The sequence below is a fragment of the Neopelma chrysocephalum genome, unplaced genomic scaffold (assembly GCF_003984885.1).
Source record: "Neopelma chrysocephalum unplaced genomic scaffold, ASM398488v2 Primary Assembly neopelma1_77, whole genome shotgun sequence".
In the NCBI taxonomy this organism is placed as follows: domain Eukaryota; kingdom Metazoa; phylum Chordata; class Aves; order Passeriformes; family Pipridae; genus Neopelma; species Neopelma chrysocephalum.
Window position 1 is genome coordinate 3,301,826 of NW_020897738.1, and position 12,102 is coordinate 3,313,927.

Sequence of the window (12,102 nt, forward strand, 5' to 3'; positions counted from 1 at the left end):
GATGTCCATAAACTGAGGCTGAAGTCAGGAATTTTCTCACTGGCGTTTGAACTGGAGGAGTTCACCTGATAAATTTAGAAGCACTATAATAATCTAAAAATAAGCAGCTCGGATTCCAGTCTATACTGCTCTAAACCTACAAGTTCTCTCAGACATTCCAGAAGGTTTTCCCTTCCCACTGGAGATTCTCAGCCCCAGAGAGAGGTTTAATTGCACCATCCCATGAACCTCCATGGTTACCCTCAGTTTCATTTACTCCAGCATAAAGCCATTTGCTTCATCCTGTGATTCTTTTCAGGACCCCTCACCTTTGGCAGGGAGAGAAGCAGGAAATACTATAAATTGAGTTGCTGATTATTTTTGGTTTAGTTTTAGTCCTGCCAAAGATGGAAATGTTTTCTGAGAATGAGATATTTTGGATTAATTATCTGTGCTAAGAAGTCTAAATATTACCATGTCATAGAGATTTTTTTACACTTTACTAAATATTTTTGTAAAAGTATCCTGTTTAAAATTTGTGTATGTTCAATCTTCTAATAAAACATAAAAGTTGAAATGAAATTCAGGCAACAAGTCAACAAGCTGGTTCAGCCCCGTCAGAATTAAGCATCAGGAAAATCCAAAACATTTATAGCATTCATTTGGTAAAAGTGTCAAAATCCTTGAGGTTTATTCTTCACAATTAGTTTTTCACCATTTCAGAATTTTGCAGGAAATAGAAATTCTTTTTTCCCGAAAAAAAGAAAAATCATAGATCCTTGCTGCCAGCAAAATAATGAAGCTGAAAATGGTGTTGATTGATTGCTTGGACTTTAAAAAGCCACAGCAACATAATTCCTTGATGTGAGGCCTCTTCCATCTCTCTGCATTTGTGTTTCAGTGACAGGACAGATTGTTGCTTGGGATCTGTGTCTGTTGTGTCAGAGCTGTGCCTCTCCTACAGGCTCCTGTACAAAGTGCCAAAGTGCTGCACAAAATTGTCCCATTCACGAAATAAGTTAAAAACATGACCATGTGGCAAAGCAAAGGTGGAACTGCTTAATTAGATAATTAATAATCATTCTGCATTCCATTTGAAAGCTTTGGGCTATCCAGCGTTCTGACATCACAACAGGAAAAGGGAACCAGGAGTTGTCTGGCACTTCTCAAAGGAGAGGGAAGAATAAATTGCCTTCCCAAGGTATCTGTCCTCTTAGGACTTTTACCTTTCAAGAGTCATTTCTGGACCTTTCTCTTGCAGTGGTAGCAACGAGGGAAGAACTGTTTTATCTGTCAGTGTATGGAATCAAATGTCATTCAGTGTCATCAGAAGCAATTTCTTCACTCATGGAGTGAAAAAGGCAGTAGTGGACCAGTAAAATTTTACAGGCTCTGGAATGGGGCCCTTGACAGGAATAGAGATGTATCAAACAGTGAGAAAACTCCAGGGATTCCCTCAGGAGACACTGAGAGATGAGGTTGTCTTCCTCCATCAGATCCTTCCTGAACCACAGGTTGTCCCAAAGCCCCTTGCACTGGTACCGGTGGAGCTGCATCTCCATGTTCTAGACCATGAGGCAGAGACCACCAGGAAGTGAAGGACTGGATTAATACCTATCAGAGAGACTTTCTGCAAGGACCTGAGGCATGAGAACGCTCAGACACTGGGTCATAAAATAATAAGAAGAGAAGAATCAACACTACAAACATTAGGGTGGGAGAAGAGAAGGACAAAGAGAGAGAATGTTATCCCATCTCACAAAATAATGGAAGGCTGTAGGAAATAAAGGATTTGTCTAATGAAGGACAAGGAAACAGCAAAATTAAACAGAAGGATGAAAAGAGAAAAACCTTAGTGATGATGTGAGTATTTATGAGGATGAGGAGCAGCTGAGGCAGCGGGGTCAGACATAAGGCACGGCCCTTCTGTGGCCGTGGGGAAGGGGGTGCTGGGTTCGTTCTCAAATGCTGAGCAAAAAATACTTGGGAAATGAGCATCCAGGATGTGAGTGTTCACATGGACCAGCCATCAGAGCCCGCTGCTGGAATGGAGCATGAGCCCAGCTCTGTAATTCCAGGTATGGTGAGGGGAATGTGAACACAGTGTTACCCCTCTCCACTGTCCCCGTTTCACTCCCCGGCTGTGGAAATTATCCTCCCACAGGGACTAGACACAGTTCTGACCTTTTTAAGAGGTCACAGACCCGTCTCATTTAAATGAATCACAGCAAAGTTCAATAGAGAGATCCTTGCAAAATATAAAATGAGACAGTAACATTTGTCTGTAGACATCCCTTTAGAACCTGAATGTATTTTTCAGCAGGCACTGGAATGTAAACGGAGTAAAAATGAAGCATAAATAGACCAGCACTTTCCTAGCAACGTATTGAACAAAAAATGTCTTAATTCAGACCCTCTTTATTGAATATAAACTCTGTTCCGTGGAGTCACTTCTTAGGAATGTGAAAAGTTAATTTTCTTCTCTAAAAATAGAAAGTCGTGGGGTTTTTAACAAAGTTATTAAGTTACATTCTTTCCAGTCATCATTATAAATAGTAAAGAAAAACTTACTAGAAAAGACATAAAGTCTTCTGATGATTACATTGAAAACTACTTTTAAAAAAAAGGGTACTCTTGAGGCCAAATGTGTTAGAACATGTGCTGTGTGCCAGGGCAAACAAGCAGCTTCAGCCTCACCTCTGGGTTGGTGAGGATTCCTGGGGATCAGCGGGACAGCAGAGCACCTGGAGCAGCCTTGGGATGGCTCTGATTCATCCTGGCTGGAATTGTACAAGAGCAAGAGATCATAAAGTGATCCAGCTTCATTCCTGTGGCAGGCAGGACCAAGTGTTCCAGTCAAAATCCTGGAGTACTTGGTAGAAAGGGAAGGAATAAAGGAACGTGATGCCAGGAGTTCACACGGCTGCTCACCACGTTCCAGCAAACCTTCACACTCTGGCACCACCACGGCTGGCATTTCTTTCTGGAAATTAGGATTTCTCTACACAAAGCTCTTCTACCCTGAGCAATCTGGAAAGTCCTTTAGATGAGCTGGGTTATTTTGAATTCCACTAGCACACCCTCACACATAAATGTAACGATTACACACAAAATATAATTGATTTTTTTTCAAGCGACTCAGTGAATAGTTTTTTTCTATTGTCACGTTGAAAACAAATTTGAAGTAAGTCCTAGTGCTGTCTCTGAACGAGGCTGTTGTGGTTTGCATGTTCTATTGTCAGGGTTCATGTGTCAGGTTTGGGTATGTCAGAGTGATCAGCCACTTGTTACAGACCAAGGTGCACAGCCAAGACTTTTAGTAATGAATGTCACCGGTTACGCTGCTCGGCCTATATTTAGGCCCCGAAATGTGAGGGCTGTTTTCTGAGAGAGGAACGCACAGTGGTCCCATTGCAGCCCCTGGAGTTGTCAGACCTGGGCTGAAATACTATTCCCCTTCATTCCTGTACTTTCCCACTCATTCCAACGCTGCATTCCCAGCAATTAAGGGCTGTGGATCTGTGAACTCTGACGCTCGCTCTGGTTCACCTCAGGATATCACCAGGATATCACCTGCATTATGACAGGGGATCAGGTACATCTTATCTGGATGGATCTCACTGTTGCCTTCAAGCTGGAAGGAGCAATAATCATGTCTGCTTCAAAAATGTAAGAGATCTTATCCAGTGTCACTTTTCCCAAATGCACAGCTGAGACAAGGAGACCTGATCCTTGATGTCAAGGGATATGTTGTCCAACAACAAAAAGGTTTCTTTGTGCTATGAACCTCCCAATACTTCCATCATTTTCCATGTTTGCATCATTATTCTCTCCTGTTACATAGAACCAAATAATGATAAAATCATTTTATATTTCCTTTAGAGAACAGTATACACGGATGATCCTTGAACAAGAAAACCTTGGGAAGGTGAGAATGAGGCTTTTACCTCGTACAAACATTGGACAGTTCATATTTTTGTGGGGTTTATTCCCAAAGGCCGTGGTCAGTCTTTTATAAAAAGCGTATTGCAGCCTACAAAGAAAATTCCATCACTGCTGGCATTGGTAACTAATACCCTGGAAAGGGATCCTGCTCACTCCTCAGGGCTTGATTTCCTGCAGGGAATAGCATGAGCTGCTGTAAAAGATGTCAAACAGCTCAATGTGACAGCACATTCCCTGAAAACCATTTGGATAAGAAACTGAAACACGGGCATAACGAACTGTGCCAGCTCAGATTTTCTGTTGTATATAAAGCAACCTGTTGAAGACAATAAATTCTGAGCCTGTCAACCTTATCACTGTTGTTAAAGGCCAGGGGATCATCTGCCTTAGACAAAACCAGTTGTCCAGTTTTAATCTTGTCTGAAGCTCAGATCAGCATGGACAAGGTTGGGCTTAGCAAGTCACACCAAACAGCTTTTATTAATTTCCTTTTCTGAGTCAGTTTGGGGGGTTTTACAGGTTTGGGCTGCCACTTTAATAATCAGGAGTGGGTTTAATTGTAAAACATTGATTTCATGTTATAATATCATGATACGAATCCATTGCACGTTGCACCTTGATACTGCAAGAGCTCTGCGTGGAAATGATCTCAGATTTTTAGCATAAGTTCTCAAATAGATAAGACTAATATTTAGACAGTTAAAAACCATGGAAAGAGTTGTCAATCTGTACAAAGATCTAAGTCCCAGGTGTGAATGCATTTAGCGCTTGCAGGGAGTGTTATCAACTTGAACAAAACAATATTTCAGTAGCATATAAAAATCTCTGTCATTCCAAGCTGTGTGAGCAATTCTTGTGGTGTAGAACTCTTCCAGAAATCTAATGTTTTTGTATTTTTAACAGAAATTACGAGAGAAGCAGAAGGTTGTACGGGAAAGTCACGGGCCAAATATGAAGCAAAGGAAAATGTGGCAGGACTTTGAGCAGTTAATGGAATGTAAAAGAGAATGTTTTCAGAAACAACAAAATCAAGCAGCCATTGGTCAGGTTATTCAGGAAGGAGGTAAAGACAGGCTTGTGTTATGAATTCTTCCTCCCAATACCTACATGAAGTGGCTGTGTTGGCTTCTGAACGGAAAACTCTTACTAAATCCTGTTGCTTTCATCAGTTCTACAATTTTTGTACAGTATTTGGTTCTGGTGGATAAACAAAGAGAGCAACAGACCCGTCTGTGAAGCTTCTCCTCCACTGTTTCAGTGACCACGTGTTGTGGTTGGAAGGTCTGTTGGAAGAGCTGCACTGGGGTGACGCTCCTCATAAATCCATGGTTTATGAGGCTGGGAAGGGCATCTGCAGAGAGATCAAAGGGAAACAAATCCTTCTCCAGGGTCAGGGAAAACTTATGTAATTGCTCTGCCTCTCATTCTCTATCGCTAAGGTTACATTTTTGCAAGGCCTGGGGCTTGATATTCTATAATTGTGGCCCTCCTGGCTTGGCCCTCTCCTTCCCTATTGTCCTTCTCCATGCAGTGTGACTGCAGGAGCTGCACAGCCCTGGCCTCACAGCCCTGCTCAGACTTTCCTGGTCATACTTTCCTTGCACGGTTCAGTTCAGCTGATTGTGCTTCCAGGAGACACTTCATTGCTGCAGCGTCAGGAGTCGCTTTGGAGAACAATCACTTGGATTCTGAGCTTTTTCCATTATCTTTTGTTGTTGTTTTTAACAGAAGTATTTTTCTTGCACATTTACCTCCTTTATTTTTTTCTGAGTTGCCCATGTGAAAAACGGAGGTCGACTAAAGCTTTCCCCTGTGAGGATGTTTTGAGCTGCTTTGTGCGCACAGGGTGGTTCCAAAGGGATTACACATCCAAAGAGGGTCGTCTCCTCCCTCTCCTTTGGCTTGCTGGATTTCTAGATAGGTTGGTGGGGTTTTTTATAGTTTTTCCTGCCTAAAGTAGGATGTCTTTTCAGGATATAAAAAAATATTTTTGCTTTCTTTGATACCTAACTGTGAGATCTTCTGCTGGTTTCTATATCCAGAGAGAGTATGGTAATTATAGAGTTCCTAGTTTGTCTTTGCATTAAATACATTTGTTAACAGAACTAAAATAAAAGCTGGCAAAACTACATTGTGACTGTGTGGTATTCTTCTTTTTCACATTTTTTAGGTGAAAGAAGGAAATTGTTAGGAGCTGGGCCACAGGAAAAAGAGGTTGAAATGGCTCATTTAATGACATTTATTTTGGATGCCCCCAAAGGGTTCACACTGCAGTGGGAGTGTGAGGAGTGGAGTCAGATCCATAGATCCCAGGACAGGCTTTGTACCTGCCTGCCCTGTTCCAGGATCACCAGATGGTACCTGCCTGGCTTATCAGGGCTGCTGAGCTGGAGAAAGTCCTGACAATCCCATTCTGGGGCTTCTAATGGAGGGATTTGCAGAAGGCTTGACAGCAACAGTAAAAGAACGCAGACAAGTAGATATGAGACATGCTGAAAACGTGGGATAATCACCAAAAATGGGCATTTAGGTTACTTAGGAATCAGCCTCTGGTTCAGAGTCACTAGACAGGGCAGGGAGAAAGGGGATTTCTTAGACTTTAGGTCAAAACTTTTAACAAAACCTTAGCAATCCTATTTGACTGGACCATTTACACAAAGATGTATGACAGGGATTAGCCTGCTGCCCAGGAAAAAGCAATGCCTTGGAAATTCATGGCAATGATGTGAAGTAAGATTGAGTACAATCATTTTCTGTTTTTCTGTTCAGAGAAACTAAGAATAGTTCATCTTTCTCCCTTGTAAAAACAGTTTATTGCTAGTTACTCAAAGATGACGTGATTGTTGTTCTGATCTGATTAGTGCTCTGTCATTTGTGCTGCACCAAGAAAGGGCACACAGATTATACACTGCAGCAGCAGCAGCAAAATGACTTTCTGAGATGAAGCAGAAAATCATAATAACTGTTATCAAAAGAAAATTGGAAAAACTCAAATGTTATTTTTAGCTTTTTATACAAGTGGACATTTAATAAATGCAGCTTTAATGGATTCTGTTCACTGGCTTTTCCACACAGGTGGGAGCATTCAGAAATCTTTGAATTTCACAGTTTTATCTTCCTATCTTGCAACAAAAAGCTAACTTCTCATTTTTTTTACTTTGTGATTATTAATAGCCTGGCTGGTTTATAAAATTAAACATCCCATATGGCAAAATACCTGCCTTCCCCTTGGGAAGGTCCAAATAAATCAAAAGTGTGTGGGGACAAATTCAGGGCTGCAGCACTTACCAAATTTCTCCCGGTTGGAACAGTGATCTGAGCAGTCACATGAGCAGCAGCTCACTTTGTTTCCAAAGGCTTCTCCTTGTCCTTACCCAGAACTGGAGGAGGAAGCAACCCAGCTATAAAACTACTGTAATATTCTGCAGCTTTGGGGGATTTAGTGATGTTGATTTCGGCTGTTCTTGGAGCTACAGCAAGTTCCACATAGACCTGAGAGATAAAATAGTTCCAGGCATGAGAAAACACCACATCCACCCTCTTACAGGAGCAGTCATTTACCATTTGGTTACCACATCATTTGGGTTATATTAGTGGTACCATTTTATTTCCATTTGAACTACAATAACTAAAATAAATGTTCTTATACTTCCTTAGCTAACCCGAATCTAGGATTACTGGTTTCTGTCTCTTCACTCCCATGGATATTACTGCTCAGGTTGTCACATGCATATAGTTGCCCACAATCACAAAAGTTAGGCCCTTCTTTTGCATTTATTATGTTTATATGCACCAGTTTCCAGAGCTTTCTTGATAAGACTTCCCTACTGTGAGCACTGTGATGCTGCTCACTGTTCCAAAACACAGAGCAGCAGAAGTGTTCAGCAGCAGCTCCGTGCCTGGAAATGTCCTCATGATGGGGACGTTGTGATTAATGAGCAGGGACACTTTACTACCCAATAATCAATATGGAATCTGTTCTCCTGGTGACTTGCTGGTTCAGGAACTGGAAATGCAGTTCAGAGCTGCTTCTCCTTGGACCAGTATTTCATGCCTGGCCCTGAAGGACGGCAGTGAAAGCTCCCTGGCTGTGCCCAGCGAGCCATCGATGCAGAGCCATTTGGCAGTGCCAGTCCAGTTCCTAAATCAGCTCTCTGGCAGTGCTTGGCCAGCCTGGAGTCAGCTCCCACATGGAGGCAGGTGGTGATTGACTGAAAGACATGGAGGGTGGAGCGCTGTCACCTGGAAGGTGGGTCCCTTTGGGAGAAAGGCGGGGACACGTTCACTGAAGAGTTGGACTTGGTGATCCTTGTGGGCCCTTCCAACTCAGAATATTCTCTGATCTGGGACACTTATTCTGTCACCTTGCCTGAGGATGAGGAGACGCTGGTCCTTGGTGGATCTGGGTTCTCTCTCTGGCCCTGCATTTGCTCAGACTTCAAAAAATCAAACCTGTGTGTTCCTGGTGTTATCACTCCCAGCCGTAGGTTCCTGCTGAGGGAACACAATTAACTCTTCACCTGCCTCTCTCCTGTGCAACCTGGAATGGAAACAGGGGCAACATTCCCATGGACGTGCCGGTGTTCCGGTGAGGAAGCATTGCACAAATCAACAACTTTATCACAAGGTCCCACCTGTCTGGGCAACACCCATGTGGGTAGTTGTTCTCTCACAATCAGTATTTGACCTATTTCCAGCTTGTTTCAAGAGTCCTTTAAATTCTCAGCATGAATTTAAAACGGGTTCTCCAAATTCCCAGTGTCTGTTTCTGTAGCAGTAGTTTCACAGTGGCAGCCTCCAAATTCCTGAGGCAATCCGTGTTATCCCAAGGTCAGTGGGTGAAAAGGGTATTTTTCACAATTGCATGACATTGATTTTCATGATTCCAGTTTCCAGGCTGCTCCCTGGTGATGTCACCCCGGGTGAGGAGCTCTGGGGGTTTGGAGAGGGAGCAAACATGTTCCAAATAATCCGCAGGAACTGTGAGACAAACCACACCAGCCTTACTTTGACAAAACCCTCCCCGACTTCAGTGGGAGTTTTGCCAAAATAAGGTCTGCTGGATTTAGCTCCGTGTTCTTCATCCTGACAGAACAAGCAGGAATTAAAGGGCCAGCCCCAGATTTATAGCACATGGAGAATAAAAATCACGGTAATTATCTAAAATAACGATTTCCCCCCAACACAAATCAACGTTTCACTAGGCACATTCTGATTTATAACAAAAATTAAGTGTTTGTGGAGGTTTTTCCCAGCACAAACAATTCAAATAACAAGTCTTGAGCAATATAGTTTGATTTTTAGTAGACAGCTGTGAGAGGCTGTTGCACAAATCCAGTGCTGAAGTATTTATAGTGCTTATCACTAGAATAAAACTGTATTCTTTACCTTGTATTTAAAGGCATTATTTATATTTGTTATTAAAAAGTGCATTTTTTACCTTTTCTTTTTTGCACTTCCATTCTGTAAAGTTATAAAAAAATATGGTTTTGCTAATTAGGATACTCACAAGCAGCATTTGCTGAATGCCAGGAACTGGAGTTCTTTTTCTGCAAATGGATCTTCTCCAGCCAATGTCTGTTTTCCTGTTTCAGTTCAGTCTCTTATTACACAATAACATGTCATTTTAAGCTTCTAAATTTTATTGCAAGTTCTAAACCCACTCCTTTATACAATAAGCACTTAATTAGGTCTATTCTTGAAACAGGATAAAGCCAAATCCTGGACTTTTTGCTAATACCAGGAAAAATGCAGTTGATAGAAATATGGAAAATGGGATCTTACCAGTTTTCAAAGATGAATTTCTTTCTCTCTCCCTACTTATTTTTCGTGGAATGCAATAGGAAATATGCTTTGCACTTAGGAAGCAACAACAACAAAACCATAAAGACACATATCACATACAAATAATCACCAGGTGAGGGAAATAATGAAGGAATTAATCTCCCAATTTTTTATAAATTTTACAACTGGTTCATACTGAAAAAAAAAGCCAAAAAATAAAACCCATTAAGATTTTCTGCAATTAAAATTTGTAGGAGTTTAATGTTTGGGGTTTTTAAACTGGATTACAGTTTTTTAAATAGCAGTTGAAAGTCTAAGGTTATAAAATAAGAATAATTCAGCAGTTTACTTGGTTTACACTATTGCAGCATTTTCTGGTGAGTAAACTGGTGTTTAGACCTTTCTTTGCAATTATCACAGAAATCTTAGAGCCATTAGTGAAGAATTACCACTAAAAAAGAATTACCACTAAAAAAGCAAAAAGGGCTGATTAATTTGGGGTTCTAAAAAATGGGTAAATTTAAAATTAAAAAAACACATTAAAATTACACATTTTGCTTACCAACTGCTATTAAAATGATGCAGTGCTCTAAGCCAGCATTCTGGGAACTGCAGCATTAGAAACGTGGAGGTTTTTAAAGTATTTATAAAACATTGTCCCCATCTCCCTCATTTTGTGCTTAAAGCCTGAAGTGTTTTTATAGCACGTTAAGAAACAAACAGAGCTATGAGAACACTGAAAGTCACCCACAGACAACCTGTTCCACTAATATTTTACATCCACGTTACATCTCCTGTCCCAAAGGGTTTCTCTTCTCCACATGGGCTCTGCTCAGGTGCTGCACAAGCCAGGGAGCAGGAGAGATCCAGGTGATGTTCTCAGGGTAGTGAGGAAAATTAGGCTTTTATTATTTCATGGGCAGGGACAGCATCATCCTGACATTAAATCTCCTTCAGAAAACATCTCCCACAGCTCAGAACTAGAGAGCAATCTGGATTTTAACACTGAGCTGGAGCGTGGCTCACTCCGAGTGGGCTCTTACTGTTGTACTGTTCCTTTTGTGGTTTTTATTTACTATCTCTACTTCAATCACTTGTACTCTGTATTCTACAATCATTTGTATGGGAAATGCATCCATTTAAAATCTCGTCCCATGAAGGTTCTTTTCTGCTTGTTGGTTTAATTGAAGCGAAGGTTGATCGTAAAACACGCTGAGAGGGAAAGAGGGAACTCATATACTGGAAAAAGCACTATAAATATTTTCCTGGGATCACTAGCACAACCTTGTAACACTTCACTCCGTGTTGTGGAAAGAATTAGACAATCCTTTTATGAAATATCTAAAAGGTGTTTACAATTCCATCCCAAATTACCGTGGCTTTAAAGAAAACATCCCACGATTCTTAATTCTGTTATTAAATTTATTTTCAACCTTTTTCTTCATTCTGGTATCAAATTTATTTTCAGCCTTTGAGGGGATTCACTTGCTGGTGACTTGGCAGTGTCAGACAAACGTTGGACTTTTACTCTGACACTTGTTGAAGAATTTGATTGAAACTATATATGTCCAGATAACGCCCAACAAAGTGCCCCTCTTGCGTTTGTTTCGAGATATTTTTGGAAACAACAGAGGCGACCTTGGACAGAGCTGCTTTTCCAATTTAGGACTTCATTTGGTCTAAGAGAGTAAAATTATACTCCTGAATCCTTTTGTGTACCCACAAACAGGGCAGTTTTATTTTATGCCACTGCAGAATTGTTTTTCTGTACGTTCTCAGCAGTGTTGATCTGTTTAGGATAAAAATGACTTTAGATAATCAAGAGTTACTTTCAAATGTACATATAAATAGTCTGTGACGTATCACATGTCCCTTAAAAATGTTGTGTAATCCAAAATATCAATGGTCCTTTATGTAACACCTTTGCTCCTCTAGAACCAGAGCTAATAAACAGGGGTTTGTCTTTGCTTATAAACATGAAAAATGTGATTTCAAGGCAGAGCTCACACAGACTTGATGTAAAGTCTAAATGAGGAGTGGCAATGCTGGGATGGGGCTGACACCTGTCCCCTCACAGCACAAACAGTGTTTGTGAGTGGAAAAGCCAAGGTTGGGAGCCAGGTTCTCTCATTGGGAGCAGGGGATTGTTTTCTCCTCACTTGGGTTTGCCAGCTGTGCAATCGTATCTGTAACACTTTATTGCATCTAATCACTTAAGATGTTTTAAATAGTTTGCACTTAATTTTCTATACAATCAATATATTTTAATTCATTTGTGTTGCTCTGTTACAGACATCCTGCACTCTGGAACAAAATGGGATTAGTTTGTGGCAATGATAATGCAGTTTCACTGCTGGGAATAAAAGGAGAATAAAAGGAGAATTGACAGAGTAA

General features: G+C 40.9%; 1 protein-coding gene across 4 annotated transcripts in view; it reads left to right on the forward strand.

Moving 5' to 3' along the window:
- The window catches only part of IFT81 (intraflagellar transport 81), a 45,482-nt gene extending 33,435 nt beyond the window's left edge, over positions 1 to 12,047 (forward strand). Inside the window, exons 17-19 of one of the 4 annotated variants that reach the window (XM_027689469.1) lie at positions 3,862 to 3,907; positions 4,828 to 4,987; positions 12,001 to 12,047. In XM_027689469.1, coding sequence (XP_027545270.1) covers positions 3,862 to 3,907; positions 4,828 to 4,987; positions 12,001 to 12,032 — 238 coding nt within the window. In that variant the 3' untranslated portion in view covers positions 12,033 to 12,047. Of the gene's footprint in view, positions 1 to 1,240; positions 3,840 to 3,861; positions 3,908 to 4,827; positions 6,062 to 12,000 lie in introns of those variants that run through there. The other 3 variants (XM_027689472.1, XM_027689470.1, XM_027689471.1) reach the window with 3 other exon arrangements.
- The last annotated feature ends 55 nt before the right edge of the window (positions 12,048 to 12,102 follow it).